Below are 26,162 nucleotides of genomic sequence, written 5' to 3'. Positions count from 1 at the left end.
TCCACCAGGAACTACTAAAGAAGATAAGCTTCGGCCTAAGTGACCACAATAAAAATTAAAAGCCCCTCCGCCCCCAACTCCCCTCAGCTCAGCTGGCAATATAAAATAGCTGTATCCACGAAGGGCAATTTCAAACTTGCTGCCATGCAAGATCCATCAAAAGCTCTCTGGACAGAAACAGCAGCAGCAGGAGGAAGGCTTGGAAAGCACCCGCTGATCCAGTCTTGCATGTACCTCAACATAGACCCAAGAGGGCTGGGTGGTGAGCAGGGTACCCTGATTTGCCTCTTTCAGCCCCTCCTTGTCAGCATGTCTTTTCCTGTGTTTTGGTGTGATGCCATCGGCTGGTATCGTGGGCCATCCCAGAAACCACTGCACAGAGCTAGCTCTCTGCTGTGACTGTTACGGGGATGTTGCCAAGGGTTTTTGCTCGTTACTTCACACTGTGTTCCCTTTATGAGGCCCCCCAGGAGAAATTCCTGTCTGATTTTAGTACCAGAAATAGTTGTAATTCTCTTGAGTAATAGGTCTGTTTTCATCTCGTGGACACTGGGAATTGTGTAACTGACATGGTCTCCTTTTCACTTAGGCTGCAGGAAAGCTCTAGGGACAAATCTGTGACCCACCCACAGGAGGTGAATAGGGCATTCCTGGGTGCATTTTAGCTTTATTCCCATCTCTATTTGGTCTTCCCTCTTGGTTTTCCTTTCTTCTCTTAGCTTTCCCTCTTATTTTACTATACAAAATTGAGAACACACGAGAAAAAAAAATCACCTCTAATCTCACAATCCAGAGATAACCACAATTAACAATATTGTCTGTATACATACTTTTGGAAAAAAAAAAATCTGTGCATAGCGTTTTTTTGGGTATAGTGTTTTGTAATTTGCTTTTTTCATTTTATAAGTTGATTAATTACATGTATTTATGAAATAAATTTAAATTTTTATAAAGATCTAGCAATTTAATACTAAGAACTAACATTTCTGCATCCACTTACTCTGTGCCTGGCTTTATGTATATTTACATATACATATGTGTGAAAGTATACTCATGTAGATTATATAACATGCATATTACAAGCTCTAATATTGATATGTGTTAACTCATTTGATGCTCACAAGCCTATGAGGTAGGTATTATTGTACCTCTTTTACAAATGCGGAAAACAAGGCACAGAAAGATGCAAAACTTGCCAGCATCACACTCTGGCTCCAAAGCATGTCCTTCTAACTGCTATGCTGCCTTACATATCATTGGGATTTCACTTTCCACCGTGGTTAAACATTTCATTTATCTCCTTTCACCTCACTTTCTAATTTATTAATATGTTATCTTGCCATGTTTTAAGCACCCTTGTAAGTCACCTGAAATCCTCTCTGCCACAGGTAAGGCACAAATAACTAGTGTAGAGAGTGGTGATGGCACAAGAAGGCAGAGCTAAAAGCACTGCCCCAGGGAGAGGATGGCTCCAGGCTGTACTGCAATGGAATGGATTTATTTCCTTGGGCTGTGGGGAACTCCCATGCCTGGAAGAGCTGGCTTGGGGGCTGTCTCTCACAGAGGCCGAGAAAGGCGTTCTTCCAAGGAGAGTGAGCTGGGCCAGATGAACCTAGGCCCTTTCTCAGAGTCTCAGAGTTAATGAAAATGCCAATAAGACAAAATGAGGCACTGGATGGAGCTAATGCAGCAAGTCAGCCGTTGGGCCAGAAACAGTACCGTGGGCTTTCAATCCAGACCTATTCCTAGTACAAATAAATCAACAGAAATTTAGTTCCAAACTTTCAGTCCAGTGCATTCTTTCCCCCAAAGCTCTTTGCAAGTTGGTCAAAGGATGCTGTCACTGTCCTCAGTCCTTTTGTTAAGGTGGCAGAGAATGAGGCAAGAAGGAGAAGCCTGGGTGGCCCCCAGAATGCTCCGTGAGACTATAAGTGGGCGGGAATATCCATTTGACAAATGTGAGGAGAGGAAGGAGCCCAGGTTTCTATTCCTGATTTGATGTTTGCTAGCTGGGAGATCTTGGGCAAGTTTCTTTACCTCCCGAGACCTCAGGCTCATCTGCAAAAAGGAGTTAATAACCTGCTTTGCAAAGTTGTGGGGCTCCCATGAGATAGAATAGGGCACAGCACCCTTAAAGAAGTGAGCCAGGAGGAAGGACCTATCAGCCTGCCCCAGGGATCTGGGGAGGGCTGGGCTTCCCCCAGCCTGAGGCTCTGCAGACTTGTCTGGGAGGGGCGTTGGCCAGTGCCCAGGTGCTGTCCGGCTTCTTTCTCCTTTACCTCCTGTCCACCAGAGCTTTCCCGGCATGAAAGGAGCCGCGTTTCCGACAGATAGGCCCAAGCGCGCACTGACAACTGCGGAGGGAAGGGGGACCCAGAGGAGCCGCCCCTTCTCGCCAGACCCGCGGGGCTTCGGGCAGGAGGGGTGAGAAGGCAGAGGTTACATCCTCCTCCCCTTCCTCATGACCCAGGGCTGTTTGCCCACAGGGGCACGGTCCTGTACGCGGTGCCACCGGGGCCATCAGGCTGGGTTAGAGGAAGGCCCGACCTCCGCGCAGCAAAGAAAACAAACACAGATGTGTTTGGTTGGGATCAGGAGGGAGAAAATCGTCCCCTCCCCCCCGCGTGCGCGCTCCCCGAGACTTGGGGCAGGCGGAAACCTGCGGGGCTCTCCGGGCGGCGCGGGGCCGGGGAGAGGCTGACAGTCCCCCGCCGGCCCCTCCTCCCTCCATGGGGTGCGCGCGGGCCCAGCCCCCTCTCCGGGGTTTCCCCGGGCGCTCTTCTCGCTTTCTCTTTGTCTCTGCTTCTCTATCTCGGGCTCCCCGGTTCCCACCCGCTTGCGCTCTCGCTCTCTCCGTGTCCCGGGCTGGTTCCCTTTAACTTTCTTCTTTCCCGGGGTGAAAACTTTGCTCGCGAGCGGGCGGCTTCTCGCCGACGTTATTGGCCGGCGCCCCGCCCGGCGGCCCCGCCCCCCCGCCCCCGCGCTCCCCTCCGCCCCCCACTCCCGGAGCTAGTGGCGGCGGCGGCGGCGGCGGCGGTGGCGGCGGCGGCGGCGGCGGCGGCAGAGCCCTCGGGGGCGTGCGTGCGTGTGTGTGAGTGCGCGCCAGCGAGCGTGAGTGTGTGTGCGCCCCGGGCGCGGGCTGGGCAGCACTGCGACCGCGGCGGTAGCAGCGGGAGCCGGGCGGCCGCGTAGTCACTCGGGCGAGAGAGGCGGCGGCGGCTGCCGGGCCAGGGCTGGGGCTGGGGCAGCGGCGGCCGCGCCGGGCATGGAGCTGGCAAGCCGGCGCTGAAGCAGGACGCGCCTGCTAGCAGCGAGCGAGAGGCTCTCGCCGTCCCGCGTGCGGGCTCCCCGGCCGGGGCTGGGCAAACTTTTCTTTCTCTTTTGCCCTTTCCAGAGGTAAAGTCCTGAACGCGGAATCTCCGGCGGGGACGCTATCGGGGGCAGAGGAGAGGGACCCCAGGCTGCGGGAGGAAGGGGCGCGGGGCGTGTGGGGTTGGAGGACCCGGTGCTTTCCTGCACCGGCGACTTGGTGTGCTAGGCGGGCTGGCTGCGGACCGGTAGGCGGGCGCGGGCATGCCCTTAGGGCGGCGTGGAGGCGGTGGTGGCTGGGATGTCGAGCGTTGGTCCGCGGCCCCGGCTTGCAGCTTGGTCGGGAAGAAGCGCGGGCAGTGCGGGCTTGGGGGCCCCATGTTCGCCTGTCCCCGGGACTCTGGGGAGCGAGTCGGGCAGTCAGCTGCCGGGTTGGTGTTGGGAAAGCGGAGGGTGCGCCCGCGCCCCCGCTCTCCGCCCCGCCGTGGGGGTGGAGGGCGCGGGGTGCGCTGGCTGAGCGCAGCTCCCCTCTCTCCGCAGGCGCCTTCTGCGGCGGGCGGACCGACTCCTCGGCGCGGCGGGGCCGGGGCAAGCTGGACGCAGCATGATGCGCGCAGTGTGGGAGGCGCTGGCGGCGCTGGCGGCGGTGGCTTGCCTGGTGGGCGCGGTGCGCGGCGGACCCGGGCTCAGTATGTTCGCGGGCCAGGCGGCGCAGCCGGACCCCTGCACGGACGAGAACGGCCACCCGCGCCGCTGCATCCCTGACTTTGTCAACGCGGCCTTCGGCAAGGACGTGCGCGTGTCCAGTACCTGCGGCCGGCCCCCGGCGCGCTACTGCGTGGTGAGCGAGCGCGGCGAGGAGCGGCTGCGCTCCTGCCACCTCTGCAACTCGTCGGACCCCAAGAAGGCGCATCCACCCGCCTTCCTCACCGATCTCAACAACCCGCACAACCTGACGTGCTGGCAGTCGGAGAACTACCTGCAGTTTCCGCACAACGTCACGCTCACGCTGTCGCTCGGCAAGAAGTTCGAGGTGACGTACGTGAGCCTGCAGTTCTGCTCGCCACGGCCCGAGTCCATGGCCATCTACAAGTCCATGGACTACGGGCGCACGTGGGTGCCCTTCCAGTTCTACTCCACTCAATGCCGCAAGATGTACAACCGGCCGCACCGCGCGCCCATCACTAAGCAGAACGAGCAAGAGGCCGTGTGCACCGACTCGCACACTGACATGCGTCCGCTCTCGGGCGGCCTCATCGCCTTCAGCACGCTGGACGGACGGCCCTCGGCTCACGACTTCGACAACTCACCGGTGCTTCAGGACTGGGTAACGGCCACCGACATCCGCGTGGCCTTCAGCCGCCTTCACACGTTCGGCGACGAGAACGAGGACGACTCGGAGCTGGCGCGCGACTCGTACTTCTACGCGGTGTCGGACCTGCAGGTGGGCGGCCGCTGCAAGTGCAATGGCCACGCTGCCCGCTGCGTGCGCGACCGCGACGATAGCCTGGTGTGCGACTGCAGGCACAACACGGCGGGTCCCGAGTGCGACCGCTGCAAGCCCTTCCACTACGACCGGCCCTGGCAGCGCGCCACCGCCCGCGAGGCCAACGAGTGCGTGGGTGAGTGGGGCGCCGCGGGGATGCGGGAGGCGGGCGGGGACGCGGTCAGCTTCTCCCGGGCCTCGCAGCTACGGGTTCTCCGGTGCGCGGGCTGTGGCTGCACCCGAGTATCATCCGCTGAGGGAATGGTGGGAGGTGCGTTCCGGGATATCCTGGACCCGGGAGGGCAGAGAGCAGGTCCACTCGCTTGCGTGGCGCTGGAGGTGGACGCTCGGGTTTGCTCCCAGTGCGCACTGCAAAGCCAAGAAACGGGAAATGCTGCGGGGAGAGGGTTTCGCAGAAATTTTGCCGACTTGTCCCCCTAACCCCGGATCCAAATGCAAACACTCATTGCCTTCCCCTCAGTTTGGCGGGACCCTGGGATTCACCCCCCACCCCTTTCCTAGGGCTGCTGCTGGGCGCGCTGTTGGGGACCCCGGCCCGGTTCCCGGGAAGTTCCAGCCCCACCACCACAAATCCCTTGGGAGATGGCAAAAGGATTTGCAGTTAGGGGCCAGTTCGGTACCTCACGAGTATCATTCCTGTGCCCTTCATTTGTCTTTTATGGTTTGAAAAAAAGTTGTTTTTTTCTTTTAGATAGCGCGTTTGTGTTAGCAAAAGAATGATGTGATTTAAATTAATTACTATCTACAGATTGCAAAGGAGAGTTCAGTAATTATTTGAAACCAATTCAATCCTGGTCCAAAAAAGAAGTATACCAGATTTTTTTGTTAGTGTCAGGCTTTGGTGAAATTAAACAGTTTTGAATTAACTAAGGGTCCAGATTCTCGCCTTTTAATGGGGTTTAAGTTCCTGAAAGAGAAATCTGACAAAACCGGCACTGGTGAATATGTTGGCTCAGAAATGAGGCTTAAAAAAGGGATATGTTCTGTTTCTGAATTGTACAACTTTGCTGCTGTAGAAACTCTCAGGCATCAGGTTCGGGGGTGGGGGGTGACGGAGAAAAGGAGGGGGAGGGTAGTAAGACAATACTTTACTTTTCCAGTATGAGATGTAAATTTCCAAATCCCTCATTTTATTTTAATGAAAATTATTTAGATCGTAAAGTGCCATTTGGTGTGCACTCTTTTGTGAACAGATGGATATTTTTCCTTTCCACCCCCAACCCCCCCCAAATAGCCACTGTGAGTCTCTTCAGTTGCTTCACCCGCTGAGGCACATTGCAAAGTTTGCTGGTCCCCACAAACACACGTTTTGAGGTCTGGTTCTGATTAATTGTGTCATGTTGTTGTCGAATAGTTTGTGCCTCATGACTGCGGATGCAGACTTTTGAGCAAGCGAATGGAAAACATGTCTTGGAGAGCAGGGTGGGCACTGAGGCCCAGTCAAGCGTCCTGGTCTGCAGAGGGCTGTGCCTCCTGTTGCATGGCCGGGCCTCCATTTTTCAGTCAATGTGTCTGCCCGCTTTAGCAGACGGAATTGTTCTTCCTCCTCCTCTAAGGGACAGAACTGATTGCCAGTTTGAAGAGACTTTTCAGGATTGCGCAGTGAGATAGTAGTTACACCCGGGCTTAGTGTTCTTTGAGAATAAAATTCCTTTGATCTGCTGAATTCCTTCAGAAATGGTGGTTTTTCCCATCTCTTCCTTTCCCCCTTTCCTCTTTTCTTCCTTTTGTGCGTAAAAACCCTGTATTGACATTCCAAGGGCCTCCCAGGGTTTTGCTATCAGTTTTAGTTTGTATGTGCATGTGAAAGATACCTTCAAATTGTCACCAGCAGGGTCTAATTGGACAAATACAAGTGAATAATACATTGAGGCAAATAAACTGGATGTTGTGGTAACATTTTACTGGTTTGAAGATTTCTCTTAGCGTTAGTATTTTTCAGATACACCAGCCACCCCTGTCTCTCCCTGACACTTTGGATGTGGAGGCATAGCCCGCATTTGCTATAACAATGGCCATACACTTGAAATAACCTCTATAGCTTAGGATTTCGTATTTTGACTAAAGCACTAACTATGTGCACAAATTGGATTGACCATTTTTTAAAAGCCAAATTGAGCAATCAACATATTAACTAATGTAATTAGTAAGCCTTTTTGCTCAAGAAGTTTAATTAGGCCTAATAAGTACATAATCTACATGACAAATAATCGGCTATTTTCTGGTTTTTACTGAAGTTATTTTAATTCTCAGTAGTTAAAGTATCTTTAAGTCTTGCCAATTATTCAGTCATCTTATAAAAACAAGCCAATTCAACTATGTTAAAAAGTTATTTAGTTTCCTTTTTGAATAGATTTTCTGATACCTTGTAGATACAGCCGGGAAAGTCATGTTTAAGTTCCCATAAAGTCTTAATTAAAGTCTTAGTGATTTTTCCATCATTCTGTGAAAGAGAAAGCCAGCAAGGACAATTTAAAAGTGATTTACAATTAAAGGTCGAGCTTTTTATGAAAAGGTCCTGTAGTGGAGATATGTGAACGAATTAGTATTTGACAGGTGTTCTGAGACACTACAGAGCAGTGTGCTAAGAAAAAGCATTAATAAATCCTTCAAACCCTAACTGTTGTACTATCAGCAGCTCAGATTTTTTCCCCTCCAACGTAATCCCATCTTGTGAATCTCACACTGTTGACATATAAAGTCAAGCTACCCAGATTATTTACAACTACGGCAAAGTAGAGAAGTATATATTTTCTTATTCCAAAAAATCAGTCTTGATAAAAAGTGAAGCATTGTCACTGTGCTGTTCTGGTTTTGCCTTTATAAAACAACGAGACAATTTATAATCAACTAAAATGGCAGCTTTCCCCAGGTTAACCACCTCCAACCCTAAAACTTTTAAAGAAAACTTTGATATTAGCATTTGACTAAATGATTCTTTTACGTAGGGCCAAGGTACTTTCGGATTACTGAGAAATGCATATATCCTATAGGTCTTCTTTGGTCAAGCTTTCTTTTTGGTGTTGTTTCAAGGTTGAGTTCTCTATGGAATAAATGTGAACTTTTGTAAAGCCCAATTTTATTATACGTGCAATTTTGGATTTCTTCCGGAAAAAAGAAAACCCCCAAAACCTCTCAAAACAATATGAAAGACAAGACTGTGTATAACGTTACAACCTCGACAGCTCTCAGTGGAATAACTAAATACTTTCTTCCGCTCATATGTATCAGCAATGTTCACATGCTTTTCTACACATGTGCACTTACAATCATGGTGTAAAGAAGCACTTACATGCATAGTGGGGGTGGGGTATGTGTACATTGAAGGGAAAATACATGAACAATTTTAAACCACCTGGGTTGCTAGGCCATTTTTGCCTTCCTTCCTTCCTTCCTTCCTTTCTTTTTTCTTTCTTTCAGCATCTGAAGACCATATTGTGTTTCATAAATTATTGACATCAGTTTTAATCAGTGTCCCCCTGACGTCGGAGCTGTGTTAGTATTTAGTGCCTGAAGAAGCATGCTGTTTAATCTTACTGTGGGGATGTCAGCATGAACCCGACTGGTTTGTGACAGGGTGAGCTTATGAAAACTCGTTTTGCGACTCACTCTATGGCTTTGCATTGCCCAGCTGAAACCCAAAACCCACACAAAAGACGTCTCTGCAAGATGAGCACCATGCTGGGCTGGCCGCCTATGGTCATGGGTACCTGCAACATAATGCTCGTAATTGTTTAAACGTGGCTTTGGGAGGGGGTTCCTCATGCTGTAAATGGCTCTGGTGTTTGGGCCCACCATCATCCCCAGGAAGAGAGGGAGGTTATATTGATGATGTTGCCATGAGACATCTAATGCCCTGCTAAAGACTCTAGCAAAATCAGAAGGCTAACATTATTTGCTGCCTAGTCCAGAGCCTGGCACATCGCTGTAGCTCAGTGAATGTTTTTATAGTCATAGTAATTATTATAATTATTGTCATTATGACGATTAACTCTCGAGTGCTAATTTTTTGCCATGCACTCACATTAATTTAGTCATTTAATCATGGTGACTATGCTAATAATAGGCACTATTATTATTTCTATTTTACAGATGAGGAAACCATAACCTAGAGACATTAAATGGTTTACCCAAAGCCTACTAGCTATTAGGACGACATGCCTGTACAGCTAGTAAGTGGCAGAGCTGGGACTCCAGCCTGATGTTTATGCTTTGTTTTATTGCATCCTCTGTACTGCCTCCCCATAGGATGGATGGATGGATGAACGGCAGTTACATATCCATGTATAGGAGAAAAGTTGGAACAACCTGTTACTTCTTGTTAGAACTGCAGGTGATTTCCATCTCATATTATGTTATATAATACTATCTTATATTACATTACATTTATTCTATTCATACTTGCCTAAATATGAAATTATATATAAGAAGTTTTGCTTCATTTTGGCCATCAGGCCTAGTGGGAGCTGGGAGTTAGGAATATAAGTGAAGAGTGTTCAAAGACTTCCTTGTGGGGTCTCAGCATCCACAGGTGTTGTTAACGACCAAGTCTTTCTTGATTCCAGGGACTGTGATCTCTCTCAAAGGTGGTAGACTAGAGCTCGTAATCAGAAAATCCTCTTCAAGGACGCCTTCTGAAGATCGTCCTTAATAAGGCCTTCTCCTTTCTCCTTAGTACCCAGAATCCCATTGCTTCTCTGGAACATACTGAAAAATTTCTTGGCAGTGTTGTTACTAAAGAGAGGAGTTTAATGGCATATACTCGTCACTGACGTGGTGCTAGTAGGGGCAGCTAATGTGTGTCAGCAGCGCAGGGCTGTCAGTTATCTCTGTTGGCCCCATGGCAGCGGGAGGGAACGTCTTGCTGCGGTCGTCACTGGCATCTGGTGGGCAGGGAGGCTAGTCTCTACGCTCCCCAGAGAAGAGAGACAGAGTCGTGTCAGGGCAAACCTTGGGGGGCCGGTCTCTGCGTTTCCAGGCTCTGCCGAGCTCTCCTTTGGCCCTGCCCAGACTTCTTTCTGACCTCCTCCTCCTCCTCCTACAGAAAAATGAGATCCTCGGAAAAGTATTTGAGACGTTATGTCCAGAGAAAATACTGGAAAGGCAGTGGGTTGAAATTCAAATGTTCCCTGGAAGGAATCCCCTCATTTTCTGCTCACAGCTGGTATCGATATTTCCTTCTTGAGATGAGTTGTGCTTTTCATTAAGTAAATTTTTTGTCTTGGGATTAAACCAACATTGTATTCTTAATAGACTTTTATGTTTACACTTCAAAAGTCCACTGGGTTGGTATTCGCGTTATCTTGATGGCTTGTATGGTGTCTGCTATGCACACTGGCCTCACCAAAATAAATGGCTCTCTAGGGAACTGGATTATAAAACAACCTTATCTGTCATGCACAAGCGCAGATATTTTGTGAGCCAGTATTTTCTTCTTCCTTTATAGAGGTGATAATCTTACCTTGGGTTTCTGCAGTGCTTTTCATTAGAGGGAGACTGAAGGTGTAGGAAGGCTTTTGAAATGCTCAGGTTTTCAGCCTAATACTTGCAAAGAGGCCTGCAGCATTTTGCCTGTCATCTGGAAAGACACATATGAGCCGTTGTGGTCTCCATAGCCTCGAAAGGTGTGGCATTGGTTTGGGTGGCCGGGGAACTGCAGAGTTTAGAATGTCAGTCCAAGGTGGTTGTCAGGTTGCATTCTGAAAACAGACCACAAACCCCTACTAAATGCCAGGCATTGTACTGGGTGCTTTATGTGCGCTTTGCTTCCATTAATCAGATTGCCACAAGGAACCGAAACTTTGCAAAAACAGATGTCCCTGCCACCAAAGGGCAATTTTTACACAAACTGATCTAAGTGTGGACAGGTCTGCAGGGTACATCTTGGCTTATTCAGTGACGCCACTGTGTACACAGAGAGGAGGGCGTATTAGCAGTGCTTGTTTTGAAGGCTGGTCACATAAAAGCCATGTCCTATTACAACCAGCTCCAAGGCACGGTTGTTCTGAAATAAGTGAGCTGCCTGGGACAGTCCTCTAGACACAGGTCTCTTTGCCTCTGTACTGCCTGCTGTCCTGAGGTTTGACTTGTATAGCACAACATAGTGAGTTCAGTATTGTTGTATTCCCCATTCTTATTTCAAAAATGTATCTCTATTGTAAACTCAGAATTGGATTTTAATCTGCCTTTGAAACATTGTATAATTCATGTGAAACACCCCTCCCCCCACCCCCACACACACATCGGAAGGCAGAGGCCCATTTCAGTTGTCAGTCCTCTGCCTATAATGTTCCCTTCCCATCCCCAGCTCCTGGGAGACATTAGCTAGGTGTGTATTCAGCCCTGGCTACGTTATCTTGTGCTGGTTCTGCCCTCTGACAGAGAGAAGGGACTGTGGCCCTATGATGGATGAGATGCAGAATGCCTCTACTTTGAGCTTTTTCCTTCCAACACTTAATGTAAGCGGGCATTTTCCCGCCAAATCGCGTCGTAACGCAGGGCTTTTTTGACATTTTCTTGCCAAAATTAGACTTTCCGTAAAATATTCATATCTTTCGATCTATTTGATATTTTTCTATGAAACTTTCAGTGTTTTAGTTTAAAAAGAGGTCTCTATTTATTTACTTTGCAAAATTTTTGCCGGTTCCAACTAGAGGCGATATGACGAGTTTACTCGTTTCCCACAAACAATGTGTTAAGTTCCTGCCCCCAGCCTCCTTTGCAATGGACATTTCTATCAGAGGCATCTGATGGCACTCAGAGAACAAGGGAAGATGTCATCCGAGGGGACAGGTGTGGAGGATTGCTTCCAAGGAATGGAGCAGTGTGCTCTGCCTTTACCTATGTTAGGGTCATCCCTGGACGTCACTGACCCTTCTGCCATCAGGATTAGTATAGTAGCTACAGTTAAGTTGAAATGAATTCATGTTGCAGTACATTTATGTATATATATAAAAAAAAAGACGCAGAAGAAAGATGTCTCTGTAGGTATGGTGGACTTCCAAGTTTCTTTTCAGAGGTCAAAGAAAATCTGTTGGGTGAGAACCTTGAAAAGCAGAAAGTAACAGCCTGGTTCATTACGTCAACTGATAACTAAAGAATCTTTCCAACTCAGCTAGTGCCTGGAGGGAGATGCTGGAAATCTCTCTCTGTGGAGGATTCAGGCCAGCCTAAGTGAGGTCTGAGCCCTCTTTCAGGTGGCTGAGTTTTAGCTGGGGGCCCATCCGAGTTCCTTTCTGGCTAGTGCTATTGCTAGATTTTCTAGATTTTCCTCCAGTCCTTTTCTGCCTACAGATGAGAGATTATTGGTTGTTGTCCAATTTTCACACATTCCAGAAGCTCCACACCGAAGTCAGACAACCTGTAGGACTACAGGGACCTTTGAAGGAGCTGGATTTGAATAATTGAGTCCTGTGTAACAAGGAAATGAGATATCTGTTTTAGTTTCCTGGGGGCCTATTTGTTGTGCTATATTCCATATTTGAGGTCCCAAAGTGATGGACACTTCCTGCCTGCCTGATTACCAGTGTCAGTGCTTATTTCATCTGTTCCTGCTTGGAGTGGCCGTGGTGAGTGTCTAGCAAATGTACCACCACTGTCCCATTCTGAACCCAGGGCAGACAGTGCTACTCAATCACAGCACTCTTTTTTCCTAAGTCCAGAAATGGTCTTAGGGTATTAGAATCCTTCTCAATATAATAACCAGGGCAGCCATTACTACTTAGAATAGCCTAAGAGATGAAAGCCGTATGCTATTTTCCGTCTCAGAAGACCTTTCCTCGCTGCCCCACCCTGCAGACAAAGAAGTACCCTGTGGGGCAGCTGGATGGCTCAGTTGGTTAGAGCACGAGCTCTGAACAACACGGTTGCTGGTTCGATTCCCACATGGGTCAGTGAGCTGCGCCCTCCACAACTTGATTGAAGAACAACGACTTGGAGCTGTTCCCCAATATTCCAAAATTAAAAAAAAAAAAGGAAGTATCCTGTAAGTGGACATTTCTGGAGTGTTCAGTGGTCAGGTGGCTCTTGACTGGGATGTAAAGAGGAGTGAAGTGGATACCCTACCTGCAGATGAAATACACTCTCACTGGGGAGGCTGTGCATGTGGAAAGGTGAATACTTGTACACTTGCACTAATTGTAAACATGGGAGGGCCCCCAATGTGAGGAACTTTGCCAAATGTTGTGGACACTGGGAGGTGCTGAGGGTCATGAAGCAGGTTTCGGATTTGGCTCCTGTATCATGGAAGGATTAGAGTTTCGTCCAGTTCACTTTTCTCTCCTGCATTTGGTCTATCATGGTGTTTTTGTTGTTTTCTTCCATGTCAAGATTTTTTAGAAACTACAGTTCCCTGAAATGAGTGGTCTTTCTAGGGGTGTCAGCTCTGAAGTTCTCCAGGCAGGTCCTCTGGACTGGGAGAGCTCCAGAACTGCCTCAGGTTTTGGGGCAAAAGCTCACCACTGCCCCGAAACGTGAAGGAAATTACACTGCAACCTGGGTCAGCCCCCCCCCGCCCCTGTGGGCCCTGCCTGGGTTGGGGTGTAATTCTTCCCACCGGAGAAGTTGGACCCTTGACCCCAAACCACATCTTTGTGGCCCTGAGAGACGAGGGCTCTTCACAGGCTACTTCCCTCAGTGCTCTGCTTACATCTGGGCCGGTGTGCAGAAAATGCTGAACAATAACAGTCCCAACCCCAGCATGAAAAAGGAAACACATTGTGTTTACAGATACAGAATTTGGCATCTGAAACATGAAAGTACCTTTGGGTTGGGCGCCTCAGGGCAGGGCTGTTGGACATTGGCCTCCCTGCTCTGAGTCCTGAAGCCAACTTGTTTCCTCTGCCTAAAGCCAGACCTCAGAGGTGGGCAGGTTCCTCTCAGCCAACTCTTTATTCCCAGACCCAGCCCTGTCTCACTTCATGGCTCAGACCTGGAGAGAATTCACGGTGAGAAAGTGTTCGGCCTTCCCAGCTGCCACAAGGGAGGAAATTGCTCCTCACTCCAACCCACAGAAATCAATCCTTTTTAAACCACATTTTCTGGTAGACTTGCCATCATGATACCCAGAAATGCTAGGGAAGAATGGACTGGGCATTCCCCTGTATTTTTCATCGTAGTTTATTGCTGGAACCAGGAATCGAGAGCTGGGTTTTTTGTTGTTGTTTTTGTTGTTTGTTTTTTTAACCAAAGGTCTCTGCAGAAGAACATCCAGTGAAAGTGAAAAGCAAGTTCAAATTTTCCTGATTTGTAGAAAATATTTAGTTCTAAAATCAAGATCAGAGAGCACCGCATTTTATCTAATAACATATGAAATGCCAGGATGCATGTATTAGGGATTATGGTTGAGAGCTTCTCTCTACCTTCAGAGGTTAAGTCCATTCTACCTGCAGTGTAAGCTTGGGCACGTTATTTGGCTCTGTGGGCTTTCAATGTCTTAGTGTCTTGGCGGCTCCGCTGAAGACCATGTTGGTATGTGAGGAAGGATGGGGAGGGAGAAGCTGTCATGTTTTGTCATGGAGGGGGTTCAGAGGGGCCCTAGGAAGGACCCCCAGAGGCAAAGTGTTCATCTTAGACTTTGGACTTCACCTTTCCACAAGCACAACACATTTCTGTAGCTCTTACTGTTGCCATGCTGTGTTCTAAACACTTTGCAAACATACCTCATTTACTCCTCATAATGGCCTTATGAGGTGGGTTCTGTTATTATTATTAAGTAAACTTCTCTACTGAAGTATAACATACACGTGGAAAAGCACATGAGTCATAAGTAAGCAGCTCAAAGACTTCTCATCATGTGACCTTACCTGAATAACCAGCACCCACATCAAGAACATACCAGCACCTCACAAGCTGCTCTGTGCCCCCTTCCAGTCACTAGCCCCCCTACCTGCCATACATTGGTTTTGAACTTTATGTAAATGAATTGTATTCTGGACTCAGTAGTACATTTGTGGTATTTATCCATGGATAGTTGTAGTTTTATTAATTCTCATTGCTTTATTATTATTTTTTATTTGGGAATATTGGGGGGCCCATCAGCTCCAAGTTGTTGTCCTTCAATGTACTTATGGAGGGCGCAGCTCACTGGCCCATGTGGGAATCGAACCGGCAACCCTGTTGTTCAGAGCTCGCGCTCTAACCAACCGCGCCATCCAGCCGCTCTAGTTCTCATTGCTTTTTATAGTGATCTATGATATACATATATACATTTATTTATCTGATTCATTTATGGTGGGCATTTGGGTTGTTTCCAGATTTTAGCTATTAAAAATAATGCTGCTGCGACTATCCTCGTTCATGTCTCTGGATGCACATATGGATGCACTTCTGCTGGGTGTGTGTCTAGAAGTGGAATCACTGGGTCCTTGGGTAGGTATTTGTTCAGCTGTAGTAGATAGCAGTTATACATTGGTTGTACATTTTGTAGAAAGTTTTGTACACCATTTTACAGATGAAGAAATCGGGGCACACAGAGGATACAGAACTTGCCCAAGGTCACATGGCTAGCTAGCAAGTGGTGGAGTTGGAATTAAAATCTAAGTGGTGTGGCTCCGGAGTCTTGCTTTTCAACCACTGTGCCTTGTTGCCTCTTGTCTTTACTCTGTACATACCCTGTCAAGGAAAACTGTTAATACTGGGGATCAGAGGTGACTTTAGGTAAGTCCCTTTACTTTTCTGGGCCTCATTTTTCTCTTCCGTAAAATGAGGGGTTGGGCCACAAAGACCATCTTTAGCTCCCATCTTCTGTGTTCCAGTGGAATACACCTTCTTCCTGAGGACTTTTCTAATCTACATTCCCCATTCCCCTCCAATACCATCTCAACTGGAAGTAGCTCTACAACTTGAGTGATGTATTTCCTACCCTCTCCATTCCATTGGGGTTCTCTCAAAAAACTGCTCAGGCTCTGATTGGGGGACCTCACTTAGGCTTGCCCTCCAAAACTACCAGGAATTTCCCCACCTCTCAGTCACCAGTGCTGCCATTTGGGGAGGGCCAGACATGGGACCCGTTCCTTCTTTGCCCTCTGGCATATCTGGCTAGCCAGTCTTTTCTCTTCAAATCATGTGTGTTCAGCTGGATGAATGTTCCCAAAGTCCACTCATCTGTGTAACTAGCTCAGCCATCAAGAAATAAAACATTTCCACAAGGCCTTCTTATGTCCTTTTCTCACTATAACTACCATCTTGACTTCTAACACCATGGATTTCGTTTTACTGGTTCTTAAACTTCACGTAAATGAAATCATAGTGTACGATCTCTTCAATACCTGTCTTTTGCCCAGCATTGTTACCTCGTAAAGAATCTTAAACATAACTTATCCTATAGTTCTTTTTAGTGTGACGGATGATCTTAATTTCTGTGGGGGACTGATCCTTCTGCTTGTTTTGTCTGCTGATTTTTGCTCATGGTGAATGATTTCCTTGTGTGCTTTGTACTATCTGACTATGCACTTATCATTACTTGGGATTTTGTAGAAATCCCACTGGTCTTAGTTCTGGAAATGTTCCTATCAAGTGATTTTGCCAAACATCCTAGAATGATCATTGTCTTGGGACTGATTTTTCCATTAATTAATCACTTTGGAAATTCCTGTATCACATGAGGAGAATGCCTTTTGCCTCTGATCTCTAGCAGGTCTGAGGTTTAATTTTTCCTATTGAAGACTTTTTTTCCCTTTACTCAAGAGTTTTGGGTAGAGACAAACTTTTGCTGTCACCTTGGGTTGATGGACAAAGATTTTTAGTCCCCTTGTCACTTAGGGTACATTTGGAAGGTCCAGGCTTTTTTGCCACCTGGATTACTGCTAGTTTTCTAATTGGTCTCCCTGCCTATACCCTTGTCCTTCAACCCCACAGTCTGTTCTTCCTGGTAGTTCGGTCTGTCCAGATATTCAGATGGATGACTTTCTCAGCTCCTTCAAGTCTTTGATCAGTTGTCATTTCTCAGTGTAGCCTGCCTTGACTATCCTAGTTAATATCCTTGAACAGCTTCCTTATTTCTGTCTGTCTGTCTGTCTGTCTGTCTGTCTACCTACCTACCTATCTATCTCTAGCCCTCCCTCTCTCCCTCCCTCTCTCTCACACACACCACATATACACACACGCACACTCCTGATCACCTTTATCTTGCTCTACCAGTATTTTCTCTCCCCCCCATAACACTTACCACCTTCTAACATACTATTTAATTTACCTATGTCTATTAACATCCTCCGATTTGTTCCATTCTAACACTTGTCAGGATGTAAGTTTATGTAAGGGCAGGAATCTGATCTGTTTTGTTTACAGGAGGCCTGGCATATAGTAGATGCTCATGAAATACCTGATAAAGGAAAGAATGCAGGGTCTTATTTCTCACTCCTGGCACCATCTTATGTCTGTGGGTGGGTACTAAAACCCAAGCCTATAGCCGTTACGACCTATTTCCACATCTAATAACCAATATTTCTTTCCTCTTGTCTCCTCCCTCCCTACTCATTCATACTTCATGATCACCATGGCCTCAATGTTTCTTTTAATATTTTGGCTTTCATAGTCTTAGTTCCTTTAGTATCTGGGGTCCTTTTATTTCTTGTGTGAGCTGCTACACATTAAATATTAATATTTTTAAAGTTACATTTATCTAGTATTTATGGATGTTGGCAGTGGTAGAGATTCTGCATTAGCTCTGTCTCCGTTGTTGCCAGAACTCAGAGTCATATATTTTAATCTTTCATCCATCTGGAATTAATTGTCATATATGGTGTGAGGTAAGGATCTTCATTTTTTAATCAAAGATTTAGCCAGTTATTCAATGACAATTATTAAAAAAAATAATTCTCACTGATTTGAGATGCCACGTTTATTAAGTACTTAAGTATTATGTAAACTTGGATCTATTTTCTGGATTTTCCATTTTGTTTCCCTGATCTATTTTCCTGCCATTTCATATCTATTTGGATAGTGTATTTCAAAAGCTGGTAGGCTCAGTATTTACTCATTTATTCATTTTCATTGTTTTTTTTTTCCCAGTTAATCTCATTGCTATTTTTATTTATTTATACATAGGCTATAGATGAATTTGTCAAGTTTCAATACAAATACCATTGTTAATGTAATGGCAATATTGTTAAAAGAAACTTGGTGATCATTGATAATCTTACACTTTTTAGATTGTAACTATCAATACAACTGTTGTACTTAACGATTTGAATATTTAAGTGTTTCTACTAGGGTTGTTAGGATATCAAAAGGATAGAATGTAAGTCTGGATAAAAATCACAAATTGTGTGTTTCTCTTTGGTTCTTCCAGATAAAATTTAAAAACAAGTCTTATTGAGGTATAATTGAAGTTCAGTAAATTGCACATATTTAAAGAGTGTTATTTGGTAAGTTTGACCTGTGTATACCTATGACACCATCACCACAATAAAGATAAAGAACATACCATTATCCCAAAATGTTTTCTAATGCTCCTTGACAGTTCCTCCCACATCTGCTCTTTTCCACCGTTGTACTTTCTGTCATGTTATATTAGTTTGCCATTTCTAGATTTTTATATAAATGGAATCATATAGTATATGTTCTTTTTTTGTCTGGTTTCTTTCAGTCTGCATGATTAGTTAGACATTCATTCATGATGTTATGTGCATGAATAGTTCACTCTATTTTATTTCTGGTAGTAGTCCATTGTATGGCTGTATCACAGTTTATCTATTCATCTGCCAATGGACGTTTAGGTTGGTTCCAGTTCTTGGCGATTACAGATAAAGCAGCTATGAACATTCCTAAACATGTTTTTACATGGACATATGCTTTCATCTCTCTTGGGTCGATACTTAGGAGTGGAATGACTGATGATGTGGTAGGTCTATGTTTAACTTTTTAAGAAACGGCCAAACTGTTTTCCAAAGTGGTTGTATCATTTTACATTCATACTAACAGTGGATAAGAGTTCCAGTTTTCCCAATTCCATTCCCTCACCAGCATTTGATAAAGTCAGTCTTTTTAATTTTAGCCGTTTCAATAAGTATGCAGTAAGTACCTTTACAATGTTAAGTCTTACAAGCCAGAAGCATTGAACATTTCCATTTATTCATTTATTATATCTTCTTTTATAGAGTATGTAAGTTTGTTTAGATTAGCCTCACACTTAAAAAATTATTTTTATGTATTTATAATTTTGATTACTATTCTGAAATTTTGATTACTATTTTTCTTCTCATTTTGTTGCTGACATGTAGGAAAGCTGTTGATTTTTATGTAACTTTTATAACCAACAACTGTACTTAACTCTTTTAAAATTAGTTCTCAAAGTGTTTCAGTTAATTCTCTTTTTCTTGGACTTTTTCATGTTCAGCTATAATTCACAAATCATGAATATTTTAGCTCTTCTTTTCCAATACTTGTACTTTTATTATTATCTTACTACATTGGATAGAACTTCCATATAATAATGGTAAGATAAACCCTTGTGTTGATCCTGACTTGAGTGAGAATGTTCTAGAGTCTCATCATTATGTTGTTGGTTACTAGTTTCAGATAGATACTCTTTATTGTGCTCAGTGAAGTGATGTCTATTACTGGTTTAGCTGGCAGTTTGCTCTTTTTGTTGCTATTGTTGATTTAAATCACGAATATGTGGAATGTTCTGTCAAGATGGTATAGTAGGTAAATACTGTGCTTGCCTCCTCTCATGACTACATCAAAATTACAACCAAACTACAGAACAGCTATCAAGAATCACCTGAAGTCTAGCTGAACAGAAGACCTATATCTAAGGATATACAGAAGAAGCCACATGGAAACTGGTAGGAGGGGCAGAGACATGGAAGGGGCTGGTCCCCATACCTGTATGTCATGGTTAAAAATCGGGAGGGACATCTCAGCAGTGCAGGACCCCATGAGGAGTGAAGGGCCCTACACCAGGCTTAGCAGCTCAAAGTTCCAGTGCCAGGGAGAGAAGTCTCCATAACTTCTGGCTGTGAAAACCAGCCGACATTTTGGCCAGTGAGGGTGGCAGAGTCCCAGGCGATCCTCTTAAAGGGCCTGCACACATACTTACTCACTGATAGGCTCACTCACACTGAGCTCCAGCACTGGAGCAGCAGCTTGAAGGCGGCAGAGACATAAGGGGAGGAACTGCATTGTCTGGCTTCAGGGTGACTGCTGGAGGGGAAGCTTTCTTCCAGACAGAAGTGCTGACAGAGGCTATTGTTCCTTTGTTGAGCCCTGCCTGCTCCCAGTATGCAGATGCAGGTGACCGCCATATCCGAGTCTCCTTCAATCTGGCTAAGACTGTTTGCCCCACCCTGGTGATTCCCTGACACCCACCCCACCCAACTTGTGGGCTCATGCAAGTAGTTTTCAGTGGCTTTTCCATATAAACTAGTGCTGCAGACTTTCCTAAAATTTCTCAAAGGCTCACAAATCCCAATCAAGCATCCTCTGGCCTCAGCATGCCCTGTATCTTGTGCTGAGCAGCCCCAAGCCCAGCACTAGCGGCAGCCAGCCTTGATTCTTAGCTTAACCTCTCCCAGGCACCTCCAGCCCAGTGCAGGTAGAAGACATCTGCAGATTGCTTTGGGGATCATACCAAGCGGCCCTGGGCATGGCACAGGTGGAGGTTGAACTTGGCCTGTGGTAGGACTCCTCTTAGGAGGCCCTGGGACTTGTGTGCCTGGTGGCTGGCTTTTAGTTTGCCGGAGCACCACCCAGCTGCCTCTGGGCAGGAACCAGAGCCCTGCTAAAGTGAGTCCTGCTCTGTAGGGTCAGCCGCTGCACAAGAACTCCTCCACAATAGTCACTACCAGTCCTTAAACCCAATCGACCTGAGGGTCAATCCCTCCCATTGATGTGCCAAGATCAACCAAGACTCAACTACAACAGGAGAGCACACACAAACCATTTTAGGGATACACCTGAAGCACCCTGTTCAGGTCACCAGAGAGACTGTGCTACTGGGCGCCACAGGACCCCTACTACATAAAGCCACTCTACCAAGACTGGGAAACATAGCAGCTCTACCTAATACATAGAAACCAACACAGGGAGGCAGCCAAAATGAGGAGACAAAGAATCAGGTCCTAAATAAAAGAACAGAACAAAGCTCCAGGAAAAGAACTAAACAAAGTGGAGACAAGTATCTACCAGATGCAGAGTTCAGAACACTGGCTATAAGGATGCTCAATGATCTCAGTGAAAACTTCAACACAGAGATAGGAAACACAAAAATGGAGATAGAAAACATAAAAGAGAACAAGTCAGAAATGAAGAATGTAGTAATTGAAATAGAGACTATATTAGAGGGAATCAACAGTAGATTAGATGAAGTAGAAAACCGAATCAGCGATTTGGAAAATAAGGTAGCAGAAAACACCCAATCAGAACAGCAGAAAGAAAAAAGAACCTCCCACAAATGAGGATAGTTTAAAGGGCCTTGGGACAACATCAAGCATACCAACATTCGCATTATTGGGATTCCAGAAGGAGAAGAGAGTGAGCAGGAATTGAAAACCTATTTGAAGAAATAATGATAGAAAACTTCCCTAACCTGGCAAAGGAAATAGACATACAAGCCCAGGAAGTGCAGAGTCCCAAACAAGATGAACCCCAAAAGGCCCACACCAAGACACATCATAATTAAAATGCCAAAGGTTAAAGACAAAGAGAGAATCTTAAAAGCAGCAAGAGAAAAGCAGTTCATTACCTACAGGGGCACTCCCATAAGACTATTGACTGATTTCTCAACAGAAACTTTGCATGTTAGAATGGGTTGGTAGGAAATATTCAACGTGATGAAAAGCAAGGACCTACAACTAAAATTAATCTACCCAGCAAAGCTATCATTTAGAATCAGAGGGCAGATAAAGGGCTTCTCAGACAAGAAAAAACTAAAGGAGTTCATCACCAGCAAACAAGTATTACAAGAAATGTTAAAGGGACTTCTTTAAAAAGAAAGAAAAAAAGATCAAAATATGAATAATAAAGTAGCAATAACTACATATCTATCAATTACTTTCAATGTAATTGAATTAAATGTTCCAATCAAAAGATAGGGTTGCTGAATGGAAAAGAAAACCCTTACATATGCTGCCTGCAAGAGACTCACTTCAGCTTGAAAGGCACATACAGACTGCAAGTAAAAGGATATTTCATGAAAATGGAAACAAATAAACAAAGCTGAGGTAGCAATACTTATACCAGACAAAATGGACTTTAAAACAAAGGCTATAACAAGAGACAAAGAAGAACCCACTAATACCATTTCTGGGTATTTATCTGAAGAAACCCAAAACACTGCTTCTAAGGGACATGTGCATCCATTGTTCATCGCAGCATTATTGCAGTTGTCAAGATATGGAGGCAATCTGAGTGCCCATCAACAAATGAATGGGTAAAGCAGTGATACACACACACACACACACACACACACACACACACACACACACACACACACAGAGGAATATAACTCAGCCATAAAAAAAGAATGAAATCTTGCCCTATGCAACAATATGGGTAAACCTAGGGGGTATTACGCTGAGTGGAGTATGTCAGACAGAGAAAGATGAATGCCGTATTATTTTATTTATATGTGGAATCTAAAGAACAAGATAAAGGAACAAAAAAAACAGAAACAAACTCACAGATACAGAGAACATTTTGATGGTTGCCTGGTGGGAGGATGGTTGTGGGGGTGAAAAGGGGGAAGGGATTAAAAAGTATAAATTGACAAGACAAACAAATGAGAAACAGAAACTCATAGACACAGACAATGGTTTGGTGGTTGCCAGAGGGTAAGGGGGGTGGGAGGTGGGGGGTGGGAGATGAGGGTAAGGGGGATCGAATATATGGTGATGGAAGGAGAACTGACTCTGGGTGATGAACACACAATGGGATTTATAGGTAATGTAATGCAGAATTGTACACCTGAAATCTATGTAATTTTACTAACAATTGTCACCCCAATAAATTTAATAAAATTAAAAAAAAGTATAAATTGGTATTACAAAATAGTTATGGGGATGTAAAATATAGCATAAGGACTATAGTCAATAATATTGTACTAACTATGTATGATGTCAGATGGGTACTAGATTTATCGAGGTGACCACCTCCCAAGTTATATAAATGTCTAATCACTATGTTGTATGCCTGAAACTAATATAATATTGTACGTCAAGTGTAATAGGAAAACTATTATTAAAAGATATATGGAACGTTAATCCCTTCTATATCAGTCAAAATGATCATACAGTACGTCTGCTTTGACTGTTAATGTAATGAATTACATTAATTGATTTCCTAATTTTTTAATAGTTTTATTGAAACATAGTTCACATACCATATAATTTACCCATTTAAAGTGTGCAATTCAGTGGTTTCTAATATGTTTAGAATGGTACAACATCACTAAAATTAATCCTGGAACATTTTTCTCGTCTCCAAAAGAAGTCTTGTACGAGAACTCAATAGTAGTCACTTCTCATTCACTCCTTTGTACCACCACGCAAGCTCTAGGCAACCACTAATCTATTTAATCTCTATGGATTTGCCTATTATGGACATTTTATATAAATAGAATCATACAGTATGTGGCCTTTTGTGACTGACTTCTTTCAATTAGCTTAATGTTTTTATGGTTCACCCGTATTGTAGCACGTGTCAGTATTTCATTTTTTGTATGGCTGAATAATATTCCATTGTATGAATATGCCACATTTTATGTATGTATTCATCAGTTGATGGACATTTTCTACTTTTTGGCTATTATTAATAATGCTCCTGTAGAAATTGATGTACAGTTTTTTGTGTGGATATGAATTTTTATTTTTTTTGGATTTATACCTAGGAGTAGAATTATGGGTCACATGCTAACTCTGTGTTTAACCTTTTGAAGAACTGCCAGACTGTTTTCCAGCACAGCTGCACCTTTTTGCATTCCCACCAGCAACATATGAGGATTCCAGTTTCTCCATATCTTCATCAATAATTCTTCTCTGTCTTTTTGATTATAGTTATTCCAGTGGGTGCGAAGTGGTATCTCATTGTGGTTTTGTAAGTCCAAAGTATCCTAACATTCTTGGAAGAAAGTATTTGGTGATATATTATTTTTTGCTAATATTTATTTTTTACTTTTTATATCTGTTTAAAAGTGAGATTTGTCTGAACTTTTTTCTTTCTGTTCATATTGCCTTTTGTATCAGGGCTGTTCTAACCTTATAAAATGAAGTGAGAAGTTACTATTCTTTTCTGTGGTCTGGAATAATTTAAGTAGCATGAGAAATATCTGTTCCTTGAAGATTTGCTCGAATTAGCCCATCTGGGCCCTGTGCCATTTTTGAAAGTAGTTATTTGATAACCATTTCAATTTCTTCCATGCTTGTATGTTTATGCAGGAATTTTTCAACTGCTTTTTGAGTCAAATCTGGTAATTTCTCTTCCAAGAAAATAATCATTTACCCAGATTTTCATTTTTTAAGCATTGTTGTATATAGTAACCACTAAAAACATGTTTAAAAATTTCCATATGTGGCCCTATCACTTTTATAATTTTTAATACTGAATATTTATTCTCACTCTCTCTTTGCATAGGTTTGTATTTTTGACATTTTTGAAAGTGATGAGAATGACACCTGATAATATCTATTGACCACTCGCTGTGTGCCAGGCCCTGTGCTAACTAACTACTTTGTATGCAGTGTCAAATTTTTAAAATCTTTACAACTCTGTGAGTTGTTTTTTATTCCCATTTTACAGGTGGTTGAGAAGTTCAGAAAATTAACTTGCCAGATGTCACATAGCTACAAAGCCCAGGGCTGTAATTCAAGCTGGATATGTCTGCTCTCTGAGCTGGGGTCTTATCTACTATTTTAGCCTCCCACTTGTTTTTGAACATTTTTAAATTGTTTTTCATTTTCTAATTTCTATTTTATCTTTATTAATTTCTTATTTAGGCTTTTGTGGTCCTCCTAATGTTTTTAGTTTAATTTTCAGTTCAACTAATACCATTGTTTTCTTATCTTTACTGTTTAGCAGTAAAGCCATTTCGGGCAAGTACCTGTCCTTTCTAGAGTAGCTTTGACCTCTTCCTATTAGTTTGGATTTGCACGGCTCTCATTGTCACTGTTTTGATAATGACTGCATCATTGTAGTTTTGATATTCTTTTTGCTGCTGGTGTTATTTATGAATTAGATTCTTATTTCCAGAAAGAATAGGTCCTCAAAAAATATATTTTGTTCTTAAGTTCCAACTTTATTGTATTGCAGCTGGTAAGGTTTTTAAAAAATAATCTCGTGTGTAAGAACACTTTTTTTTTTATATTCTATGGGAACTGATAGAGAACTCTGTTTTCAGGGTACATACTTCAATATATTTATTAAATCAATTTTATTGATTACATTCTTCAGATACTCTATCTCCTTGTTTTCAGTTTTGCCTGCTTGGAGCAAAAACACAGTATTAGTGGGAGACTCTCACATCTCACTCTCAGTATTTAACAAATGAAGTGACTAAGTCATCCAACATTTTCAAATTATGGGATGTGTAAAAGCAAATAAGGCAAATGAACACCAAGTAAAAGCACGGGTTACAAAATAGTATCTGCAGTGTAGTATTCAGAGACTGCATTAAATAGGACAAAGCTGGTTGTTTTATACTGATAGCAGCAAAAACTCACTGAATCATGAACTTGAATGGATACCCCCTGGGTCTCGGTGAAAAGCGGGAGTTAGACAGATGATTTCTCAGTCCCTTCCAGCGCTCCCATTCCGTGATGATGGTTTTGGGGTTTCCTACCCCCGGGGTGTGTGGGGGGGGAAATTAACTGCGAATCAGTATTAGAAGCAAAGAAAAGGACAGGATGACTCCGAGCTGAAACTGGAGCAGTTTGAGCTGACAGCTGGGCCTGAGTTTATTGCTTTGGCTCATTCCTGCCCTTACATGAGCATCTGCCTCATTGCCTTTTGGCCTGGCAAAGGAGATTTGCTGAAATAGAAGTCAGTCTGCAAGGACAAGATGGTGAGGCCACAAGAACTCACTGACATAGGGTGCCACCTCCTGTAATGAAATCTGACCCTGAACGGCTTCATTTGGCTCTGAAATATGCCAACACCACCCTCCAGGAGCTCTCAGCTCTCCGAAGGAGTGTTTCCATTGGTGGCTTCCTACAGAACAGGCAGGTTACTCAGCTCCATGCCTGCCTCTATTTCTCCTCATTCTCTTGCCAAGGGGTGATTAATTCATGGAAGAAAGAGGGGATGCTGAAGAGAGGCATGTGTTTCACAGGATACCAGAACCATGAGAAAGGCTGAAAATTAATGAGCTAAGTATCTAATTTAAGAAGTTAGAAAAAATTGGACAGAATAA

General features: G+C 44.3%; 1 protein-coding gene across 4 annotated transcripts in view; it reads left to right on the top strand.

Moving 5' to 3' along the window:
- The window catches only part of NTN1 (netrin 1), a 197,134-nt gene that overhangs the window by 11,767 nt on the left and 159,205 nt on the right, over nucleotides 1–26,162 (top strand). Inside the window, exons 1-2 of one of the 4 annotated variants that reach the window (XM_074319333.2) lie at nucleotides 2,818–3,091; nucleotides 3,850–4,931. In XM_074319333.2, the coding sequence (XP_074175434.1) occupies nucleotides 3,914–4,931 (1,018 nt within the window). In that variant the 5' untranslated portion in view covers nucleotides 2,818–3,091; nucleotides 3,850–3,913. The other 3 variants (XM_074319332.2, XM_019755249.3, XM_019755250.3) reach the window with 3 other exon arrangements.

The sequence above is a fragment of the Rhinolophus sinicus genome, chromosome 12, assembly GCF_057876585.1.
Source record: "Rhinolophus sinicus isolate RSI-liver-muscle chromosome 12, RSI-T2T, whole genome shotgun sequence".
Classification (NCBI taxonomy): Eukaryota; Metazoa; Chordata; class Mammalia; order Chiroptera; family Rhinolophidae; genus Rhinolophus; species Rhinolophus sinicus.
Note: the sequence above shows the minus strand (reverse complement) of the source record. Positions and strands in the feature narration are given on the sequence as shown.